Raw genomic sequence first — 24,457 nt, 5'->3', positions numbered from 1 at the left:
TTTGTTTAGACAAGCATCCCCTGTATGTAAAATATTGATGTGTGTTTTAATCTAGTTTTAATTTATCACTGATCTTGTCTCAGATATTTTAATTACCTCTGTAAATATTCCTTTCTAGCTTCAACTTTCTAATTCAACAGTGAATGAGATAAAATACCACAATGATTCCATTGATTCCAAAGCTATGGCGACACCATCTGGTAGGTAGTGGAGACACAAAGATATGTGACAACCGCCATATGAGTTTTTAAGAATTACAGTAGCTGAGTAAGTTGTATCATGCACATCTCATGAGTAACAAAGTCTTGAAAAAGGGTCATGAAAACTGACAAATCTAGACCTAAAGTTTATTTGCAAGACTTTTTCCCTAATATGAAAATGTCAAAGTTAAAAGAACTATTGCGGTTTAGTTCTACTGAAATCAGCAACTGTAGTAGAAACACCATTATCATCCACCCCAGAACACTGCAAGTTAGAGAAAGCGAATAATCTAAACCAACTCAGAAGCTGCTGCTTTCATTTTTTCGTCATAGTCCTATGCACAACATCTTGTTAGAAAGTCCTGCTGAACTCAGTGGGACTTAATTCTGAGTAAACATGGTGAGGATTGCACTGTTACTCCAAATTCAGCTCTTGACTGGATTTGGATTCCTCATCTGGAGTGGCTTCTTCATCTTCTGTGTCATCTTCTGTTTCTGTATCATGTTCATTCTGATTTACTTCATCATGTTCCAACCGGCTTTCACCTCCATCATCCATCGTCTCCTGCGGAATCCGATTAAAATCTTCATCCATGGTTATCTCTGTCAAGGCTTCCTGGAGAGTTGAGCTGGTATTCTCCTCACCAGGTGTCTCACCCAATTCAGCCTTTATAACACTGATGTAACCTTGATCCAATTTGTCTTCTAAGGTTTCTTTCTTTGACTCAGCAGTAGTTTCAAGTTCTTCTGGGATCCTCACATTCTTCTCTTCTGTTCTCTTCTGTTAATACAAATCAACATCATATACATGAGCACAGGGACATACACCACCATGAAAATTCTCCCTTTGAAATCAGTTATCTAGAGGTGTTCATATATATATATATATATACACACACACACACACACACACACACACACACACACGTGTGTGTGTGTGTGTGTGTGTGTAGTATTAAATGCATGGATCAGATAATTCACAAACTTAAAGGGGATTTTATTAAAAGCAGTATAAGTTCTCCCTTCTTCTGGAAATCAATAACAACAACAATAATTTTTCATTTATACCCCGCCCATCTGGCTGGGTTAACCTAGCCACTGTGGGCGGCTTCCAAGAAAATATTAAAAATACAATTTATTATTTTGTAACAAAAATATTTAATAAATATTAAAATGTTCATAATAACTCAACCTCAGCCAAGGTAGTCTTTGGCCATAAGGATGCTTCCTTCTTGAAGGAGAGATGCTGGCCATTGTGACCTCATGATGATGCCAGCGTGGCATATGCTGGCCATTGTGACGTCAAGCCAGCGTGGCATATGCTGGACTGTTTGGGCAAGGAAGAATGCCCTCCCAGAGAGGCAGTACATTTTTACAACCCAATAAAGAATACTCCCTTATAAATAAAGTAAGAAAACGTTCTTATCTAGTGAACCTTCTGTTCTTATGAATACAGGCATTCCACCAACCCACTGACTCAAATGTTCACTTCCTCTCTCCTTATATTGGTTGTTCTGCCGCTGATGATTGATTTCACACTTATAGTTTCCATTTGTTTTTGTTTTTCCTGTTTCAGGGTGATCCAACAGTGTTGTTGCATTTCTGTGTATGTTGCAGATGTTTCCATTTTTAAGTTAAGTTGGAGAGTGATAGGTAGCTACTCCCACTTTACAGGAAGTGGCCTTTCAACCTTGCCTTTCAAACCCCCAGGGTTGGACCTAACCCAAAATGGAACAGCCTATCTGCAAAAACAAAAGTACACTAGATGAGAGCTTTGGTTATTTTTCCCTCCTGAACTGTACCTCTTCAGACTGCAGTTAGTAAGACTGCATGTTTGAATGTCTCTAATAAAATTACCCTCTTTGCACGTCAAAGACTACAACATTGGGGAGAATATTCATTTTTTCTATGTGCAGGGTGCTTGGTATATACAGTGGTAAACTCCCCTTTAGGGAAGCAGCATCATCATGAGGTCACAATGGCCAGCATCTCTCCTTCAAGAAGGAAACATCATAATGAGGTCACAATGGCTAGCCTCTCTCCTTCAGGGAGGCAACATCATCATGACGTCACAGTGGCTTTTTTCTCTCCCTTAGGGAGGCAAATCATCATGAAGTCACAGTGGCCAGCCTCTCTCCTTCAGGGAGGCAACATCATCATAAGGTCACAGTGGCTCTTTTCTCTCCCTTAAAGGTAAAGGGACCCCTGACCATTAGGTCCAATCGTGATCGACACAGGTTGTGGTGCTCATCTCACTTAATTGGCCGAGGGAGCCAGTGTACAGCTTCTGGGTCATATGGCCAGCATGACTAAGCCGCTTCTGGTGAACCAGGGCAGCACACGAAACGCTGTTTACCTTCCCGCCAGAGCGATACCTATTTATCTACTTGCACTTTGACATCCTTTCAAACTGCTAGGTTGGCCGGAGCAGGGACTGAGCAACAGGAGCTCACCCCGTCACGGGGATTCGAACCACCAACCTTCTGACCAGCAAGTCCTAGGCTCTGTGGTTTAACCCACAGCGCCACCTGCGTCCCTTAGGGAGGCAACATCATCATAAGGTCACAGTGGCCAGCCTCCCTCCTTCCGGGATAGAACATCATCATGAGGTCACAGTGGCCAGCCTCCCTCCTTCCGGGAGGCATCATCATCATGAGGTCACAGTGGCTTTTTTCTCTCCTTCAGGGATGCAGCATCATCATGATGTCACAATGGCCAGCCTCTCTCCTTCAGGGAGGTAACATCATCATGAGGTCACAGTGGCTTTTTTCTCTTCCTTAGGTAAAGGGACCCCTGACCATTAGGTCCAATCGTGATCAACTCGGGGGTTGTGGTGCTCATCTTGCTTAATTGGCTGAGGGAGCCAGTGTACAACTTCCGGGTCATATGGCCAACATGACTAAGCCGCTTCTGGTGAACCAGAGCAGCACATGGAAACACTGTTTACCTTCCTGCCAGAGCAGTACCTATTTATCTACTTGCACTTTGACGTGCTTTCGAACTGCTAGATTGGCAGGAGCAGGGACCAAGCAACGGGAGCTCACCCCGTCACGGGGATTCGAACCGCCGACCTTCTGATTAGCAAGTCCTAGGCTCTGTGGTTTAATCCACAGCGCCACCCGCGTCCCTTAGGGAGGCATAATCATCATGAGGTCACAATGGCCAGCCTCTCTCCTTCAAGGAAGCAACATCATCATGATGTCACAGTGGCCAGCCTCTCTCCTTCAAGGAGGCAGCATCATCATGACGTCACAGTGGCTTTTTTCTCTCCTTCAGGGAGGCAACATCATCATGAGGTCACAATGGCCAGACTCTTTCCCTCAAGGAGGCAACATCACCATGAGGCCACAGTGGCTTTTTTCTTTCCTTCAGGGTGAAGTAGAGAGGCGAGTGGTGTATAATCTGGGGAGGAGACTTTAATCTCATGACCTATATCTCTCCTCATCCAAAGCTACTGTTATTCATTATAATATTATAAGCTTTTAGGATCTTGACACACCAATTAATTCCCTCTCTCTTTCAATTTATTTTATTCATCTGATTCCATGCATTGACTAGAGACTTAGATTTTCGACTCATACAATCTGCTCAGCTTCTTCCCTTTGTCCTAAGGTTCCCAGATGGAAGTGAGAAATGTCCATTAAAAATAATGGAGAAATTGAGGATTTCATTAGAGCTATAACTGGCCAGTCACACACACCTGACTCTAAGCAACAGAGATAGGAAAGACAGAGGAGCTCCTGTCTTAAGTGTCCATTGAGAATCCAGAAATTCATTCACCAAACAATTAGTTACTCTGTTTTCTTATCTCGGTGCCCACATTTTTGGAAGGTCACAGTTCGTGGAAGATCAGAGAGCAGTTGTTTTATTTAAAAAGAAAGCTTTTTCATTTACACACTTCTATACTTCTTGATACCTGGGTATATAGAAACTACTCCCTTATTTTTTGGTGGCCTCATTTTACTCTCGGACTGAAAACCTCAACCACCGAATTTCATTATTAAAAGGGAATTCTGAGACAATAAACCCACATACATGTTGTTACTCACTTCATTTATATGATTTTTGTCCGTTTCTTCAATCCTCTGCAGAATTGGTGCTCCATCCTTCCCAGATAACTCCGCAATTGTCTTCTTGGATTGCTGCTCTTTAATGATCTTTGTAAAATAAAAATGTGATTTAGCTAACTAAAACAAATGATTGATGGTGTCTCAGCCACTCATCATTTAAAACCCAATAGCCATTCACTACAATGGTATTACTGGCTTATTTTGGGCCCTCTGCTGTCATTACAGATCATCTCACCTATTCATATGGTAAACTTAATATTGCTTAGGAAAGGGTTTCAGACCTGCTGCTGATTTTCAAATTTCTTGGCAACCAGGAGCTCTTCTGCTTTCAGCTTTTCTATCCTCTTCGCTTCTGCAAGGGCTTCTTCATGCTCACGTTCCAGCTCGGCCCTCTCTACCTTCCTCTAAAAAAAACACAAAGTATTGGGGAAATGCACAAAGGATTAATGGAAACCCTGTCTCCTTGATGCTACCTTTCTTCAGTGTTTTCTTTTAAATTAAGAAGAGATGCATTACCTTTTCTTCTTCATTTAATCTGTTCTTGTAGTTGTAAATAAAGTGTGCCAGGAAATCGATTGGGTCCACAGGCCGACGGTCCGCCGCTTCCGCAAGTCCCTCGGCCAAACATCTTCCGATGCGTTCCTTGAGGTATTTGACATCCATCCCCATCTTGTGCCAAGCTCTGCATGGATATGGTACATTGGGTGATCTCTTGCCAGATCACATCCCTTCCTTCCAAGTTAAGAAAATCAATGTTCCGGAAATAATTCCCAAGATCCTACACTCTAATCAGGTTTCTTTACCTTCCGCCTTTGCCAACGTCCTCCCTGCACTTTCATACATCTCAGCTGTATTTTCAAAGCATACTTTGCTTTCTGCAGCGAATGAAAACTTTTTTTATTATTTATTAAATTTGTAATATATATGGGTATAGATAGTTAGTAGGGACGCGGGTAGCACTGTGGGTTAAACCACAGAGCCCAGGACTTGCCGATCAGAAGGTCGACGGTTCGAATCCCCGTGACGGGGTGAACTCCAATTGCTCGGTCCCTGCTCCGGCCAACCTAGCAGTTCGAAAGCACGTCAAAGTGCAAGTAGATAAATAGGTACTACTCTGACAGGAAGGTAAACGGCGTTTCCGTGCGCTGCTCAGGTTCGCCAGAAGCGGCTTAGTCATGCTGGCCACATGACCCGGAAGCTGTATGCCGGCTCCCTCGGCCAATAAAGCAAGATGAGCGTCGCAACCCCAGAGTCGGCCATGACTGGACCAAATGGTCAGGGGTCCCTTTACCTTTATAGATAGTTACCGGAGCTAAACCAGTTGGATCATTTACATACACCATTAGGCACAAGCAACTGCCCTGCCGATGCACCTCTGCATGCACAGGAGGGATGCCAGAAGGGGCCTCCCACAAATCCAATGGGAGATAAATACAATGGTACCTCCAGTTAAGTACTTAATTCATTCCGGAGGTACGTTCTTAACCTGAAACTGTTTTTAACCTGTGGTACCACTTTAGCTAATGGGGCCTCCTGCTGCCGCTGCACCGCTACCGCACGATTTCTGCTCTCATCCTGAAGCAAAGTTCTTAACCCGAGGTACTATTTCTGGGTTGGCAAAATTTGTAACCTGAAGCGTCTGTAACCCGAGGTACCACTGTATATGCAAACGGAGCAGGAAAAAGAGAAAAGACCAGTTACTTAATATTTGCATAGCACAATGATCGCATCATCTTGGTGATCCTGACAGCCCTTCACAGGAACTGTGGCTACACTCATTTGGTGGAGCATGCGACTCTTAATCCCAGGGCTGTGGGTTCGAGCCCCACCTTGGGCAAAAGATTCCTGCATTGGAGGGGGTTGGATTAGATGACCGTCGGGGCCCCTTCCAACTCCATGATTGAGTCTGTGATTCTGTGAACACCCCTGATCATTCCTTTTCCAAAGACTCGGTAAGAAACAACAATTGCTAGCCGGTGGGTGCCCCAAAGATTGGGGAACGCCAAACAAAGCCTTACCTTTTACGGGACCAAAGTGAGCAAAAGTTTTAAAACTTTGCAAGGAAGCCTTTTGCAACCCAGCCAATTAAATAAACCCTTTATATTAAAAGTCTACTTAAAAATTAATTCAGAAAAAAGAAAAGAAATGTGTCCCAGGTACAGATTTTTTTATTTTTTTAGGTAGCTTTATAAATGACATTTATACTACTACCCCCTCCAAAGTAAATAAATAAATCTGCACCGTACCACTAGCCAGCCGAGCACCCCCTGCGAATCCGCTTAAGTTTCGCCGGACTGCACTCTGCCTTATGGGGCCCGATCGCGGGGGTTCGGGTTCTCCGTCGCCTAGCAACCGGGACGCCTTACTCGCCACAGCCCTGCCTACGAGGCGGCGCAGTACGTCCACAAGCGTCTCGGCTGCGTGCGCACGTGCTGCTGCTGCCGCCTCATTGGCTTAATCGCCGCACGCCTACTGTTTCCGTCTCCCGGCATCACAAGAGATAGGAAGGGGGTTAAAAAGAAGAGAAGCCCGGCTGCTATCGTCTTCAGGGTGCCGTTACGTCTCCCTGCCTGCAGCAGAGAGATAGGAAAGGAGAGAGAGAGAATCTCTTGCTGCTCTTGTTGGGATATCCTGTTTTGTGCATTATTACCGTGGAAACAGAAAAGCACACTAGCTGGTTGTACATGAGATGGACATAGGAGGAGATAGCAGAGCCCAGTTCTCCAGGACTGGAAGACGCTGCTGTGCAAGAAGAGTTTGAGCTTGAACCCAACTGCGCAACACGATTCTTGAAATGGTTAATTTTTTAACAACATTTTTGCTTCTTGAAAGTATTTACGACCCGCTCTTCATTCAAAAGTGCCAGGGTGAAAATGTACACAGTGTAAACCAAAATTTGACCTTTTTATATTAAAAACACAGCCAAAAACTTAAAACAAAATATAGGCTTCAGTTACAAATAAAACCAGCACCCGTAGCAGACATTCAAATGCGCAATGCACCTTACCCATTCCCAGATGCCTGGGTTGTAAGCCAGAAGGCATTGTCCGTGTACTATTTCAGTCTATAGCTTTTACGTATTAGAATCAGAATTGTAGAGTCGGAAGGGACCCTGAGGGTCATCTAGTCCAACCCCCTGCTATACAGGAATATGCAGCCGTGCCATAGAAGGATCGAACCTGCAACCTCGGCGTTATCAGCACCACGCTCTAACCAGCTGAGTTACACATTGAGAACCTGGATTGAAAAGTAACTAACAGCTAAATCCAGTGCTTTTTTTCTTGGGGGACACAGGGGGACGCATACCCCTAAACATTTTGTGAATCTAAGTTTGGCTTCATTGAGGGGGAGTATTTCAATATAAGTAGGAAAATGAGAGTACCCCTAAACATTTTTTAAGGAAAAAAATCACTGACTAAATACAGAATGCAGTTACCCTGAACTGAGCCCCAATGTATCCAACTGGGGCTTACTACATGGTATGTTAAACCTGCAACTGTAAGCAGCATTGGATAAAGTTGTGTTTATTGTTCAGTAACCATGCATAGGATTGGACTGTAACATTTGAGGCCAGGGACATTTAATGCAAAATAGTGATTAAAAGCATTTGGCCCAGCTCCACTTGAGAGTAATCACTATTCTAGGATTTCTAAAGAAGAGTGCAGTACAAAAGCCTGCACAAACTTGCATGAGAAAGAAATGTGGTGGTAGAACACTCCTCACAGATTGCTGTGGAAGTCCACCAGCTATTTCTGAACATCTGTATTTGTGAACACTTGGTGTGCCCAAGAGAAGTTGTATCACTTCTGTATGTGTCCCCTTCCTTCTTTGGTGTTGTTGCATGTCACTCCAATCTTCGAGCAGTGCAAGATAACAGGTGTTCCCCCAGGGTTCATGTTTCCTTTTGGAATGAAGCACAGCGGAGACTATGGTGTCTTTATGATATATGGGTTTTTCACACTGAGCCTACAATCCCAGCCTCATCACCCTTTTTTCTCCCATAACTGCAGCCTTGGACTCAAACAGACATCAAACAGTGCTCTCTGACACTTTCTCCAGCTTGCTACTTTACTTCTAGGTCCTATCACTGCTCTGAATCTTTCTACTCTAAATCCTGGCTTTATCTGTTGAAGGAAGGACCCCCACCCACCTGCTGTCTCGCACCAAACCCCTTAATCCCCCTTAATGGCTTGTCACACAAGCTATCACCCTCACTAGGAGGCTAGCTTGGCTATTCCATGAATTGGAAGCCTTGATTAAATTCTAACACTTGCTGGATCCAGGGATTAGAGGGGTCTGGCACCCAGTTTAACAGCCTAAACAGTGTGTATGATTCCTATCTTTTGGTTGCAGCTGCTAATTGGCTAAGGGAAACGCTTAGCTGTATATACTTGTAGTAGGTATGAGTTACTCGTGCGTAAACTGGTGCCTCTCTAGGCTAATTTGCCTTGTTAAACCTTTCTGACTGCGCAGCCCCTTCTCATAGTGGCTGCCTCAATCGCTGGCAGAATCCGTCAGTGGGCGTTTCTTAAACCTCTTCCAGCATAAAAGTTGTTTGACGCCCAGTCTCCGCCTTCTCTCACTGCGCGGGAGCCTCCTGCGCAGGGAGGGCATGGGCAGCGGAGGACCTGGGCTCTCCTCACTGATGTCCAGTGAAGAATCCTGGAGCCCTCTCTCCGATTCCCCCATCAGCCCCCCTCTATCCCTGGTGTTGCGCTGAATTGCTTCCCCCTCTACTGGGCTGTTTCTCCCCCTGCTGCTGGGTCCTTCTCCCACATCATCAGATAGCCTCCCCTTCGCCTCTCGCTCTGATGTCTGTTCCCTGACAATACTGGAGGCTGAAATTAGCATTCATTTCTTGATAGATGCTTGTATAATGTGGGTCAAAACAAGTACCTGTCATTTCTTGTTGCAAGTGGAATACTGATGTGTTTACCTTAGTGGAAAGGAAAGGAATAAAAGGGTTTTTTAACCTATCTTTCAAAGGTGGTTTGTTTTTAAAAGCATTCATTTTCTGAATACAGTAATGTTCAAGCTTATAAATTACCCACATTAATACAGATATCCAAATATAAAGTAATGCAGTGTAAACATTTCAACTTCATATATTCCTTTTTCCAATTGATAACAATAAAAAACACAAAGAAATACTATCTATCCAAGAAGGAAGGAGATACAGAATCTTCAGGGAGATAGCAGCATAGGGCTAGAACACTGGTCCGTTGCTAGGATACCAAACAGCAGCATCCAGACTTAACTGTTTCCATCTTTGGATACACACAGAGCTTATTCTTCTAGACAAGAGTGAAGAAAATACCAGTAAGGGTTTGGTCGCCCTTGTATCAGGAACAAAGTTCTCCTCTTCATATGAGTGTGAGTTGTCTTTTAGTAAGTACTCTTTCCATGTTCTTAAGTAGTAGATATCAAATGGCAGTTTAGTACCTACTTAGTTTGAATAGGCTCTGGAATCTGCATTGAGCTAATTCAACTGAAGGTCAGTTTACACATCAATGTGGTTGGATTGCCTACCATGGGCCTGATCCATCCCAAAGTCTGGCTTCTGTTCTGTTCTGCAGCTCCTGTCCATTTTCACGGGGCTTATGCAGAAGGATTTCAGGGATGGATAGCATTAACCTGAAATAAACTCTTAGGAATTGCAGCCTTTAAGTTCCACAGAGCAAGCCTTTAATCATAGATTTCCACCCAGGTCGAAGCTAGCTATTAATTTATTGGTTTCTTTAAATATCTTGGCAACTTTTTAAACTGGTAAAGGTTGTCAAAGCAGCTTACATTTCTGTCTGTTAAATTACTGTAATGTACATCTATTATTCAAAATGTTTTCCTCCTCCTCCCACTGCTCGCCACCATTTTTAGATCCAAAAGGACTAATTGCCGTCACAGATACTTGGAGAACTGAAAATGGAGACTGCATATCTCAAAAAATGCCTAGGCAGATGCTTGGCAGAGGGCCTTGCCGAGGTGGCAGAACGTCGGCCAGCAGACCCAATCCTGTACTTGGCATGGTGGATTTATAAATATCGAAAAAATATGGATGATGCACTTCACGTGAGTCCTCTGCTTCTACACTTAATATTGTCAGGCTCTTCAAATATTAAATGCTAATGCTGGTTATTATATTAGGGGAACAGTCTTGTGTGTGTTAAGTGAAAACACAAGTATCGGCTTTGCATCATTTGATGCTTGCTGAATGGCCAGTTGATAATCCTAGAGCCATGAATGAGATAACACATACTTTCAGGGCAGGAGCTAAAATTACTTTGTTCCCATTCCCTGTCCTGGCATTCCTGTTATTAAATTAAAGGTGTTCACTACTGCCATTGTTAATAACGCTTGAGCAGAGCTTTACACCATAGAGATGTCAAGGCTGAGCTATGCCCCTTTCTGCAGCTAGAGAGAGTCCTAAACAAGCAAAAAATTTTTAAATTTTAATTTATTAATATTATTATTAGGCTGGGAACTGCACTCCTGCTTGCTCTGCTTGCATATTTGTAAGCAGACAAGATATTACTGTGAAGTCCAGATACTTTTGCTTAGCAATAGATCTGAGCCTCTCATTTTCTGTCGCCTGAACTTTTTGCTACTCAGAGATGTGAAACTCTGTATCTCCTTTTCTGTTTTCTCTTATGCTGATTTTTTTTAAAAAACAATCATTTCCAGAGGAAACTGGAAAGGGAAGATCTGGAGCAAGAGCGTGAGGAGGCCAAAAGAGAACTGGAAATGATCGAAAGAATGAAGGAAGAAGAACTTTTGTTTCAGCAGAAGCTTGAAGAAGAGAGGCAGGTAGGGCAGAGCAACCAAACAGAGAAACAGTCAAAAAGCCCAAGCTGCGTGTGAGTGCTTCCAGAAGGGGGCATTATTATAAAGATCTGATTTTCCCCCCTTTGTGGCTAGCATCCACACATTCCTGAAGACCAGGGGGTAACCGGAGCCTTCCATTTTATGAACAGAAGAGCATTGTGCCTGCAACAAGGGATTCTTTTGAATGTTCTGAGGTTATACATTGATAATTTTTGAGAACTCATATCTCAGAGATGAATTAAAAGACACCGGCAGGGTTTGTAATGTTTGGGCAGAAATGTACTTTTGCGCTAGCTAATGCAATTTCATTTAATACACCTGTACAAGTCTGCTGAGAAGTAAATCTGGCTGAGTTCGGTAGGCTTTACTTCGAGGTACCTGTGTATAGGATTGCAGGCTTTGTGTGCACCATGTGTGGATGGGCGGATATTTTTCCTTTGTCTGATCTCTAATCCCAACCCACAATTCATAAAGCAAAGCCAATTGGTCCTTTTTAAATGTTATAAACTATTTATTCATACATAGGTGGGGGGGGGGGACCCTTGATTAAACATGGAACGAAAGCATAAGATTTTAAATTTTTCTGTGACCTTAAAGCAAGGAAGTGCAAAATTATATGATTTCTACTTTCATTGAGCAATCTAAACTGAACACCAGAGAAGTTGGCTCAGTTTGCACACAATGCTAAGTCGGCTGGTGGGTCTCATTTTTTTTAATGCCACCCCCCCCCCTGCCGTGCAAAAACTCCCTGCAAATCAAGAAGAAAGAAAAAGACTAGCACATCAAGGGAGGAATTCCTTTTCACCAACTTGCACTTTTGCATGATATGGCTGCAGGCACAAATGGAACGAGAACGGGAAGAACAAGAGAGATTAGAGAGAGAAAGAGAAGAGCTTCTATTGGAGCAGAAACTACAAGCAGAGTTGGAGGTAGGATAAAATGTCGTTGATGATCATTTCTATTTTGCATGCCAACACTCATCAAATAGCCGTCTCCCAAATTATGTTCCAGCAGCTTTGAATGGCTTGTTTCTCCTGTGATCTGCCCCCCCCCCAAGTGTTCTTGCCTCTTGCATTTGAAGTTTGGTGAGCATCTAGGTTAGGAGAGCCAAGCAAACCATGGTCAAGGATGAGTTTGCACATAAAGCCAAGCCATAGTTATTTTCCCAACCTTTAAAACAGGACATGTGCAATAACAATAAGGCCCAATAGCTGCTGGGCAGTGGAGCAGGGAGAAGTTACATGTCGCCAATTTATTTAAATTATTCCCGAAGAAGACATTTTTAGGCTTTCATTGAAAAACAAGCAACCATCTAATCAGTCAGAATTGGCCTCTGCTGACTATGGTGGCTCCTTGTCTTAGGCACATTGCTCAGAGAATAGAGGGAGAAATTCAGTGGGTCTCAAGTGCTGCTGTGTGTCTCAAACAGGTCCCATTTGTTTCAATGAAATTTTTGTGCACAGGAGATACTGCCCATTCAGCTCAATGGTCTGAGAAAGGAGCTGGGGAATGGCTCGCACCTTGATTTTCGTGTGCTTGCATATTTACCGCTTCGTTCAGCTGAATACATCGTAAAATTGCATGGATTCGCCATGGTATTAAAAATGGAATTTGAATTGTAGGCAAAGGCAGCTGCTGAGAAAGAGACACCGTCGAAAACCTTAGCTGAGCTGACCGACAAATATGGGGCTCCTCATCTGAGCAGAGTTGACGAGATAGATGAAATTGAACAATCTGACGTAAGTACGGCCACCTTCCTCTAAGAAGGCCACTAGCGGGACACAAAGGCAGGAGCAGTTTCCTGTTGCTCCTCTCCAGCAACTGGTTTTCATTGACATTTTGCCTCTGAATATAGAAATCCCATGGCGTTGTTGGTTTCATATGACCAACAGTCTTATTATCCTCCATGAATTTTCCTAATCCCCATTTACAGCTACTTAAGTAGTGACCATGGGACACAGTCGGCGCTGTGGGTTAAACCACAGAGCCTAGAACTTGCTGATCAGAAGGTTGGTGGTTCGAATCCCTGCTACAGCATGAGCTCCCGTTGCTCGGTCCCTGCTTCTGCCAACCTAGCAGTTTGAAAGCACCTCAAAGTGCAAGTAGATAAATAGGTACCACTCCGACGGGAAGGTAAACGGCGTTTCCGTGCGCTGCTCTGGTCCGCCAGAAGCGGCAGTCATGCTGGCCACATGACCCAGAAGCTGTATGCTGGCTCCCTCGGCCAATAAAGCGAGATGAGCGCCACAACCCCAGAGTCAGCCACAACTGGACCTAATGGTAAGGGGTCCCTTTACCTTTAAGTAGTGACCACCATCTCCATGTCCTCTGGAAGGAAGTTCTCATTTCCAGTGCATGATTCCATTGAGAGCGTGAGCTACTGGTGTGGCACTCTTGCCAGGGTTTCTGGAATACTAGAGTGTGGGGAGAAAGCAAGGAGAGCGGTGCTGCTCACCTCTGCTCTTCTTCTGGGGCAGTGATTTTCAAGCATTTTGCCTCCAGAGGACTGATACTTGCACATGGTCTGGGTGACTGGAGGGAGAAAATAACCTCAGTCTCATCCCTCCTGAAGTGGCAAAATGCAAGGATCCAGTAATGAGAGAATACTCTCTGGTGCCTGGGTTATTATAGGGCCAAACTAGATATGATGGCAGAAAATCTGCCACAAACACAACAAAAAAGCAAGGGGCGTTATCTAGTTTTAATAATAAAGGGAGTGGTTGAATAAAGAGTATAGAGAGATCTCCCCCTATCTGATGCTTACCTCCCTGAAATATACTCAGAGTCCTGCAGTGATTTCATGCTCTTTATCACAGCTTGTAAAACAGTGATTGAATTGACCCCCAAACCTCAGGCTTTTATATACATTATTTACGCAATGAGTCCTATCTGATTGGCTGATTCTGCTTCCTTCCTGGAGCTTGATTCGTCTTCTCCTGCAAGCCAATCAGTTGTTGCATTCTAGGATCCTACCTGCCTATTGTTCTAGGATCCAAACTTGGTACATAACATTCCCTGCAACGATCTCTGTAGGCAACTTTTTCCCAGTTGAGCTCATTTCTGATATTAGAATAATGGAATCGCAGAATCGTAGGACTGGGAGGGACCCCAGGTGTCATCTGATAAATTCTAAGAAACACCCCCTGAAATGTTTGGGTTGAGTTTTTGTTCACTGAGTAGTCTGACAGCCATTTAAACACTCCCCCCCCTGCTTTTTTCACAGATCATCTTAAAAGTTCCTATAAGCGATAACTTTCTCCCTTTCTCTTTCTCTCTTTTTTCTTGACTTCCAGCATGCACTAACTACAGTAGCTGAGACAGAGGAAGGAGAAGAGTCGCCTGTTTGAGAGATATCTTTCCCACCTGCAGTTGTTTATTCCAGAAACTTCAAGGGTTGCTACAGAGATGTGGATGGTTGGTATCTGTTTTAGGGCTACTGATACAATGAATTAATGCAGCTAAAGAGCAAACTCCTACCACCAAGATATAAAATAAAAGCAAGTTGTATAAGGTAGTCCCTATTTACTTACAGGATGAGGCGATGCCTTCATGTACAATATAACCCAATCACTAGTTGGGAATAAACAGAACTAAGAGCCCAACAGCAAGACCTGGTTCAAGTTAGGATGGTCCTCTCTGTTGTATTGGCAATGAGGTTGTGCCCAAGGTTGCCATGTCATAGACTTCAAATCACTGCCTCTCTGGGGAAGACCAGAGAGGGCAGAGAGCAGAGTGGATTCTAACGGGTCAGGAGTCATGACTGGCATTGACAGAATCTACATCAGGCACCCCCAAACTTGGCCCTCCAAATGTTTTGGGACTACATTTCCCATCATCCCTGACCACTGGTCCTGTTAGCTAGGGATGATGGGAGTTGTAGTCGCAAAAACATCTGGAGGGCTGAGTTTGCGGATGCCTGAATTCCACATGGTCACTCATGGGTGGAACAAGACAGGTTTGTGGGTGGAATCAATAACAACAAACGTTTACTAGAGATACTCTGAAATTCATCTCTTAACACAGGCATCAGCATAAAGCCATGTTTTTATCATATTTTGTGCCATTTGGACCCCAACATTTCAGGTGTGCACATGGGGAATTTGCATTCCCTAATGGGACTCCAGTTGGCTTCCTTTGCTGTGAAATTCTGAAATAATACAAGACACATGTACACAGAAGACACCAAAAATAGAAGAGTTGCCCCTTTTATATTAGTAACAAAATAGGTGGAGTATGGTTTTTATTTTTATTTTAGGATTATATGATTATATTTGGATGAAGTGGTGTTGCTGTTTGAAAAATATCTCCAGATATGTGGATTTCTCCCTCTCCCTCCCCCTCAAATGGTTCTTGCAGGATTATTTAGCTAAACCTGAGACCCCTTACAGAGACACTGAAAAGAATGCGTTGATAGTAATATGCTCCTCACAGCTGTTGCCATCCTACTAGTAAGGATGAAAACAGATATGAGGTCCAAAATAAGGTCAAACTGAATTAAGCAGTGTAACTAGATGGGCTCCTCTCAAAGCTGGAATTCTTTGTGTGCATATCCACACGCTAAATGGAAGTTACACATAAACTTGTTCTTTATTAAGAGCCTGCACTGCAGAAGCTTATGTGTATCGAGCAAACATTAACCAATGCAGTTGTGACTTTCTTTCCCATGTGTTGAACACTTAGGATTTTATTTGCACCGCAGTTAAATAATAGGCCACTTTTCCTACCTTGGGCAAGTGGCTGCCATCAACGCAGAGTGGGGTAGTGAGGTTAGCCCTATGCCCAGCTCACATCCATACATTGGATACTACATGTAATACCAGGCATGGGGAATTTACCAGGTTTCATGTTATGGGCACGTGAATGTTATGGGCTTTATAAACCTACATGTAAGTTAGATGTTCTGTCCTACCCATGGAGGTGAGGTGAACCTAGGGAGGGAGGCAGGTATGCCCCAAAGCAAAACAGGCAGACAGGATTCGGCTGCCCCTTAGTGCCACAATTGTACCCACTTTGCAGACATGTGCAAAGAGCTACAGTACCACCACAATGAAGCGAATGGTTTGAGAATATCCAAATGCAGTTGGCTAACCTGAGCCGCCCTGAGCCCGGCCTTGGCTGGGGAGGGCGGGGTATAAATAAAATTTATTATTATTATTGTTATTATTAACAAAATACTGCATCAACACAGATTTTAGAGAGCAGAATCATATTATGTTTATTTTGTATGGCACATTTCCATTATATTGTGCCCCAAATAGTTCACATATTCATAATCATCGTATCAGTGAGTGCAACAAAAATCTATTATAAAACATTGTGCGGAGCAATGCAAGCTAACCTAATCAAAGCTGTAGATGTAGAACAAGTACTTCCTAGTTTATCTGCGCAAGGAAATGATGAAATCAACACATTTTTCGGGAACGGTGCCATTTTGAATTAAACTGCCTAGTATGTCAATATAGAGAAATCTGGATAACATATATGGAAAAAAGATCTCGTTGCTACATCGACACAATGGCTCCAATTGTGTATTTTTCATAATGTTTGATGGAGAGTCCGGAGTTATCAACTTTTGACTTCAAAAAATTTGGGCCTGGGGCAGAACAGGCAAAGCCAGGACAGAACCTGATGGGGCAGAGCCAATGCACGGCTGAGTCTGGCAAGTCGGGGGGGAGGCAGGATGGGTTCTGGTGCATTGTACAGTCATAGAATTGTAGCGTTGGAAGAGACCACAAGCGCCGTCTAATCCAACCCCCTACAATGCAGGAATATTGTTACCCAATGTGGAGATCGAACCCTTGACCCTGTAGTTAAGAGTCTCATGCTCTACTGACTGAGCAGTACCCAGCATAATTAGGTAAGCCATGGACCAGAGTCAGGCACACTTGTTGCAGAATCCCAGTTTACTCATTTTCCAGACTTCTCCTGTTCCAGTTAGCTGGCCCAGAACCCTTAATGGCTGGCCCAGAAAACTGTGGACTTGCTGGCAACCCTACACACGCATACCCAGGGACTAATGATTCGCTGAGGCTCCAAGGTTTGTTTCCACCACATCGTTCCCTATGGACCTTGCCTTTTGAAACGCTTCACAGAAGCTGTGGGCAACATCCTGTACAAATGCAGTGACCCGTCGCTTCTTCTAAGGCGTGACACAAATTTCCATGTGAGCATTAGTAGATTACAAGGTGTCACTTAATTTTGGAGTACTTGTTAAAGGAAGCCTGTTACCTGCTGTCAGAAAAATGAAGAAATGCACCAGTATTATTGCGCTTCCTGAGATTTGCCCAAGGCCGTATGATGTATCGGTGACATGAATATGGCAGGACTTGAATGTGGGTTTCCTGTGCTGGGCAACCAACACTTGACAAATGGCTCATAATGATCTAAGAGCCATTGTGAGTTCATCACACAACTTCAGGGAACAGACTGGTTCATACACTGTGTCTGTATGCACCCATGTATAGAAATAATGCTAGAGGTTTGTATGCGCTTACCCACTGCTGCTAAAACTTTTACTGCAAGCCACACTGGTCATATGATCCATCCACCTTGTTTTGATGATGGTCAAATAGCTAGGGTGGATATGTGCATCTCACAGGCATTTAAGTTCATAAACTTCAATTCACATTCAGTATTTTGTAGCAGGTTCGAATCCCCGCAACGGGGTGAGCTCCCGTTGCTCGGTCCCTGCTCCTGCCCACCTAGCAGTTCAAAAGCACGTCAAAGTGCAAGTAGATAAATAGGTACCGCTCCAGCGGGAAGGTAAACGGCGTTTCCGTGCGCTGCTCTGGTTCACCAGAAGCGGCTTAGTCATGCTGGCCACATGACCCGGAAGCTATACACCGGCTCCCTCAGCCAATAAAGCGAGATGAGCACCGCAACCCCAGAGTCGGCCACGACCGGAGCTAATGGTCAGGGGTCCCTTTACTTTAAAGTTCATTGACTCCCATGCCTCACTAACCATATATAGGTATATATTAGACACTGGATTTGTGCATGACCTGGGAAGCTGTTTGTACACTCCCATGATAATCTTATCCGATTGTGGGAAAAGATTTTGCTTTCTCAGATAAAATGCACTTCTTCAGTCCTTCACTAGGCAGTGTGTTTGTGGTTAAATGCAAGAGGTTTGATTGATAATAGGATCTGCAGGGGAAGAAACCGCAGGATGAAAGTGAGAGGAGTCAAGTAGCAAACGCAGATCCAGATCACAGAAATAAATCACATTCTGTGACACCAAACAACTCCAGTTCCCTGCAGCTGTGTCTCAGATGAGTTTCTGGGTGTGTGGGAAGAAACCGACCAATCGTTCCTCTGTGTTTTCACCCCACCTCCCAAACAGGCTCTTGAACACTGGCTATTGGCTGCATTGCAGCACACCTCTTGGTTCATTATTATCTCAAACAATGTTGTTCTTGCCATTTGTACATGGATCAGAAGGAGAGACAGAGGCAAAAAGGGGGTGGGAAGTGGACGGATTTATTTATTTAGCCGATAAGTGTAAACTTGTGAAGAAACCAGCACTGGTGACCGGTTATGAGCATAGCGTGCTTTGCAGAGCGTTCATTTGTAACAGCAAACATGGAAGTTAAATGGAAGAAATTCAATTAAATTTAACAGCATTTGGAAGTGAGTACTGATGCAGTTGGTGAAACTTGCTTTGTTAACGCTCCTTATTTTGGAATATTGAAACATTTGGAATATTGGACACCTCCCCTTCCCAGGCCAAATATTTAATAGGGCCCTCAACTCATCATGGTGGGAAAGGGATACCCAAGAGAAGGAAGACGTCTTCTTCTTCCTGCACCCCCATATCTCCTACATTTCTTGCAAAGGGGCAAAGCAATAGGATGTATCCTAACTCTTGCTCCTCCTCCCTCTCCCATCTTTTAAGAGATACAGGTGGTATGGTTTGGGGAAGGAACATCTTCTGCCATCTGTGCAGAAGTAGAGGTTGGCACAGCTGGAGCTTTATCAGATCTCCAGCCCCAACAAAGTCAATCACAGGGGCTTGCATGAGGTTTAGTGGGTGAAAGCCCTGGTAGGAGACACTCTTCCCCTGAGCCCAGCTCAGCCACAGCCCCCTATGATCACTTTGGGAATGACTGTGAGCTGGACCTCCACTTTGCTGACTCCACAGTTTGCGGCTTCACTCATCCACACACAGTTGGGTTGCGCTGACAGATACAAATACAACATTTGCCCAAATGACTAGACTTTTAAAAAATAAAGTTCTCCCTGGAGATGCTGATGTCATGGACTGGTTGGACACAGAGGAATGGTGGGAGGAACCAGCTGGGGAACCACCAAGGGAAGAATGCTCAGAGCTTGGGAAGTGCTGGTGGGACGATGATCAGAGGGAGAAGAGAGAAAAGACTTGGAGGAGGAGGTGTCAGAAGCTGAAGATGTAACAGGGTTTAGTGAGTGGGGAGAGTTGTGACAGAGGAAAGTCCAGAATCAGAGGCAGAAGCTGAAGCAGGTGGGTGGGAGGAGAGAGGCCAAGAGGCAGAGATGAGTCAGGTTGGTGAAGATCATGGGTGTCTCTGTCTCTTGCTGCGACAAGCTCCAACCCTCCCTGGTCTCCCAGAACCAGAAGAGGCACGGAAGCATTGAAGGAGATATTGACGATGCACAGATGCAGTCTCGGGTTGCTTGGGAAAAGCCCTGATGAGAAGGGGACTTCAATGGCTGTGAGGAGGCAGGACTATCAGTTTCAGCCACTGATTTTCATGGAGTATGACCACCAGGAATGACCTGCTCTGCTCATTAGGCCAGACACTCAGTCAAGTCTGTGGAGATCGTGTTTTTGCTAATAAAGCATTAACTCCAACTTTGAACAGTATGACTGCTGACCAGCATGCTCTGTGACAGCCGAGAATTGAACCAAGGACCTTCTGTACTCAAAGCAGAGAACCCACCAATGAGCTATGGTGGTTCCCAATACAGCAGGGCAAAGTAATACCATTATGTCACTTCTTCAAAGTCTTCCATTTTACCTCTTTCACTGCTGCTGATCTTCGTGACCTGAACTTTTTCTTTTTAAGTTGCATCATACAAATGGACAAAAGTTGCTCATTTTGTTCTCTTTTTATGGTCCCTCTCTTTTCAGTATCTACCCATATCCTCAGCACTTTCGTGCAGTTCAGTGAGCAGCAGAGCTGGCACACCCATTCCACCTATGTTGATTTACGTTATATGTCACCTGGTTTTCAAGGTAACTGAACGAGGATCAAAATAAAAGATACAGCGAGGGAGAGGCACTCGGGCTATGGCTTTCCAAAAGGCTTGCAAGAAAGCATGTTTCGGGGAAACCAATGCAACCTTATCTATAGAAGAAATAATTCAAATCAGTTTCATAATAAAACATCAGTATCAAAATGTCAGAGCAGTGAACCAACAATCCCATTATCAGAAAGAATAAGGGGAAATACTCTCTGGCCCAGGTGGCAGGAGAAAAACAGGAGTGTGTGCACACTTAAAAGTATTTCAGAGGAGGGCAAGGCTGTTCAGGTGTTAGTAGGAACAGAGTGAAACACCCGGCAGCCTGGATGGTAAGCAGCAAATTACCAAATTCCCTCACAGACAACCTTGGGTGGGTGGGTGTGCTGTATACCTGTGGCAGGTGGGGCCTGGAGCAAAAGTGAGTGGAGCAACATTACTGAGCACATAGGTTTCCACACACAACCACACCTCACATTTCTGTATCCTCCATCCATCCAGGCAGGCAAGAGCCAGGCAAACCCACCTGAGAGCACAGATCAGGGCCTTTGAGGGTTGTGACCTGAGGACAGGGAATGCAGACTGGGAAGGGCATACCCTCCAACGTTTCTCCGATGAAAATAGGGGTGCCCTATTCAGTAATAACAATAATGCCCCACCCACTTCTAATATATATTTAAACATAATTAAACATTAAAAAACCTCCCTATACAGGGCTGCCTTCAGATTTCTTCTAAAGGCTTAAGGGTTACATAACGCCATACCCTCCAACATTGCTCTGATGAAAACAGGGACGTCCTAAGGAAAAGCTGGAAATTCCGGGATCAAGTCAGAAACTGGGACAGCTTCTGTACATCTGGGACTGTCCTTGGAAAATAGGGACACTTGGAGGGTCTGGAAGGTGTGTGTCCTTTGGCTCTGGGGGCCAAACACCTCTGGCTTCCAGGCATGTGGTGGGATCAGAGAGCAGTGTTTTGCTTTAATGTTTGCACAGTCAATGCCCCTACATTCAATTCCAAGGACTCCCTGTCAGCAAGCGACATGGTCAATAATTGCAATATTATCAATATAAAAGCAACAGCGAACATCTGCCAGATGTAGGATCCTTCCTTGTTCTTACTTCATTTGCACACCAGCCCCTCTAAAGTTCATCTTGTCCAGAACAAGTTGCACAGGTCATTTGAGCAAAGTAAATGTCTAAAGTCCCTCAACTCCCGTAAACTGTTTTGATCTGTTTGACAAACGGCTTTCTCCTTCTTCTAATGTTTTAAATTTCTGTCTTTGTTACCAGGTGGTGGAATCGCTTCAAAAGAAAGTTGAAACAAGTTGGCTCCTTGGAAGTAGTTACAAAATAAATCTATTTGGGTGGTGGGCAGAGGGTTGTAGTCATGCACTGTTAGGAAGAATTGCATACAAAGATGTGTACTGTTTATCAGGAGAAAGTCACACTAAGATGCTTCTCAGGTGTGTTACTGCAATTCTGCTGCTGTTAATGGCCCATATGGATATGCAGCTCTGTAGGATGGCATCATAAGCTGCTCTCTTATACATCCGAAAGAGCATAGTTAGATACATGGTATCTCTGGAGGTCCTTCATGGGCTTGGGGTTCCTCCAGTGCTTAACAAGCATTCATCCCGATTTGCTTGCAAAAAGCTGACACAGGAGGTTAGACTTTGTTTTTTTATTGCATATTTGTTCCAATATGTTGATGGGGAGGTTGATTGCAGCGTATTTGCTGCAACAGAGCGCTTTAATGCAAATCTAAATTTCGCGTAGGTACCTGAATCCATCCCGCAGAATTCTGACAATCTGGAGGTGGCCTTAGATAAGTGTCCATAGTCAGAACAGCATGCTATCTTACTTGGTAATGTTTCAACAGAAGTTGCAGGGTCAGCTTTTTGCATGGTCATTCAATGGACACCTGGTGCTTTTGTAATACAGGTCTGTTTACAAGTTGAGCACAGAGGAATAGGCTAGCAACCAGGCACATTGCTAATCATTAAACAGGATGAGCATGTATTAACCAAACCCTCCCAGGGTAGCTGCTTTTTGCCAGCTGTGAAGTCTTCAAGCTCTTTCAGGACAACCAAGCTGTCCTTAGCCTAACCAGACCCAAGCAGATGGAATATGAGAAATAAATGGCAGCCACCAGCCATCAATACTCATTAAGCTAAAGTTACCAGACGTCTTTGTTTCCCGGGCACAGTCCCCAGATTTACAAATCAGCCCCTGACAAAATCCATTCATTCTGGCTGAAGTTGAAAAGTGTCCCCAGATTCATTGAAAAAAAAACTGGTAACCTTACATTAAGCAAGCATGGTCTAGCCATCTATGTTAATTACCCATCTTCAGAGGGCTCTCATTTGATAGCCACCATTACCAACAAGCGGCATTTAGAGGGACCCATCCAAGCTACAGGTGGATCAACAGCAAAACAGAGTACCCTGTACACATCTCCACCCAACCAACCAGCATGTGGTCACTGCAGATTCTGGAAAAGTGGAGAGTAGATCCAGAAATGCTGGATTATTCAAACAGGTTTTCAGTGTACAATCAGAATACAAGGCGTTCAAGTATAGACTTATAGATGACAGAATACTGAAAATCTGGATTTTGTGAATCTTTGTAGATGGGCCCTTGTTAGGCCCACTGATCTTGTTATCCCCCAACGATTCCCTGACAGGTTTGGTCTGACTGCATTCCAGAGCAGTCCAAGGCTTGACCCGCAAAGATTTCTTAGAGACGGTCTAGGTCCTTTTTAGAAGAATGGTAACATTTCCCAGATACTTATCACACACACAAAAAAAATTCACATCTACCCACTTTCGGGGGGGGGGGGAACAGTGCAGAAGGCACAGAAACTGTGAGATCTGCTTTAATGATCAAAGACAGAGGGGAAACCTGGAGAACCTGAAAAAGTAGAATGGCAATTAGGCACATAGTTAATTAATTCTGGCTGCATTCATGTGCGTTCCTTTCAGTGCAGGCCTAAGGGCTGAGTCACATTTACTGGCAGTAGCAGAGGAGCGTTTTGTACTCTGTAGTTTCTCTCAACGCTGCTCCAGTCATGCAGATGTGAAGGAAGAACCTGGGGGGGGGGGGGAGAAGGGTAGCAGGTGCTTCCAGACGGTTGCTAATTTTGAGTGGAATTCAATCACAGACTAGCAAATGTACATCACACAATTATAGTTGATCAGAACCTGCGTAACAAACCGGCTTCCCCCAAAGACTAGGCTTTTAGTGATAAGGAAAGTACAGTAGTGGGAAAATGAACTTGAAAGCTTGCTTTGATGCAGCTTCACCTAACCTTCCCACAGACATGTCAGAAGGAATACTCAATAAACAGGTCGTGTGAAATTGCCCAGGACCATAAGCATTTCAGCCACACAGCTGGTTTATCAACTACATCCTCATCTGAGAAATAGTTTTTGGCCACTTCAGTCACTTCCAGATTAGAGTACAGAAATGTACCCTATATAGAGCTGGCCTGGGGAAATGTTCAAAAATTGTATTCGGTGCAGAACAGTGGCCTTCCTAAACTGAAAAACAAAACAAATCTCTTAAGTACAGTTGGGGGACATTTTCCTACCCCAAGGCAAATTCCATCATATATTTCCAGGTACTAAAATGTCTCAAAACATATTCATGTGTGAGATATATGACGAAGGGCACTTAAACCTGTTCTCCTGTAATTTTTTTAAAAAAATGTGGCCCATTTTTTACCCCAACATTGTCTCCTAGCTAGGGCTGCGAATTGTGCCACGCCATAACATTTGTTAGCTTTCAAGGTGCTGCAACACTCTTTGTTATCCTTGTTGCAACACACTAACATGGTTATGCAACTGAAATTCAGAGAACAAGCATAGCAGATGACTTTTCTATAGTGGAAAGTATTTTCTCTTTAATTCAAAAGCACAAAGCCACCCAACGAATGGTGAAAGGTTTGTGACAGACAAAAGGAAGTACTTATTCACAAGCGCATAGTTAAACTATGGAATTTGTTGATGGCCACCAACTTGATAAAGGAGGATATTAGACAAATTCATGGAGGATAAAGCCATCAGTGGCAGCTATGTCACCTCCACTATCAGAAGCAATATGCTTCTGCATAGCAGCCAACTTCTGGGGACTGAAATTCCTCCCCCCCA

The 24,457-nt window shown here is 44.0% G+C and overlaps 2 protein-coding genes and 1 long non-coding RNA gene across 8 annotated transcripts; 2 read left to right on the top strand and 1 right to left on the bottom strand.

Moving 5' to 3' along the window:
* Nucleotides 1–330: 330 nt before the first annotated feature.
* Nucleotides 331–13,883, bottom strand: LOC310706591 (uncharacterized protein). 5 transcript variants are annotated; one of them, XM_083502881.1, is made up of 6 exons: nt 6,517–7,091; nt 5,074–5,927; nt 4,787–4,952; nt 4,552–4,674; nt 4,250–4,357; nt 331–981 (listed from the first exon to the last, which is right to left on the bottom strand). In XM_083502881.1, the coding sequence occupies exons 3-6, from the start codon at nt 4,937–4,939 to the stop codon at nt 616–618; spliced, it is 750 nt and encodes a 249-aa protein (XP_083359007.1). In that variant the 5' UTR covers nt 4,940–4,952; nt 5,074–5,927; nt 6,517–7,091; the 3' UTR covers nt 331–615. The 5 variants fall into 5 exon arrangements, with proteins under 5 accessions (XP_083359007.1, XP_083359008.1, XP_083359011.1 ...); XM_083502882.1 differs by having other exon boundaries at nt 5,074–5,145; XM_083502885.1 differs by lacking the exons at nt 5,074–5,927; nt 6,517–7,091 and adding an exon at nt 13,854–13,883 and having other exon boundaries at nt 4,787–4,950.
* Nucleotides 9,113–14,603, top strand: LOC310706608 (DPY30 domain-containing protein 1-like). 2 transcript variants are annotated; one of them, XM_083502925.1, is made up of 6 exons: nt 9,113–9,658; nt 10,145–10,336; nt 10,949–11,071; nt 11,926–12,018; nt 12,712–12,828; nt 14,383–14,603. In XM_083502925.1, the coding sequence occupies exons 2-6, from the start codon at nt 10,190–10,192 to the stop codon at nt 14,434–14,436; spliced, it is 534 nt and encodes a 177-aa protein (XP_083359051.1). In that variant the 5' UTR covers nt 9,113–9,658; nt 10,145–10,189; the 3' UTR covers nt 14,437–14,603. The 2 variants fall into 2 exon arrangements, with proteins under 2 accessions (XP_083359051.1, XP_083359050.1); XM_083502924.1 differs by having other exon boundaries at nt 9,485–9,643.
* A 3,453-nt stretch (nt 14,604–18,056) lies between these two features.
* Nucleotides 18,057–21,760, top strand: LOC310706736. The gene is made up of 2 exons (XR_014526130.1): nt 18,057–20,303; nt 21,600–21,760. It is a non-coding gene; the product is annotated as an uncharacterized lncRNA (long non-coding RNA).
* Nucleotides 21,761–24,457: the final 2,697 nt, after the last annotated feature.

Source organism: Podarcis liolepis (genome assembly GCF_965112155.1).
Source record: "Podarcis liolepis genome assembly, chromosome: 5".
In the NCBI taxonomy this organism is placed as follows: domain Eukaryota; kingdom Metazoa; phylum Chordata; class Lepidosauria; order Squamata; family Lacertidae; genus Podarcis; species Podarcis liolepis.
Note: the sequence above shows the minus strand (reverse complement) of the source record. Positions and strands in the feature narration are given on the sequence as shown.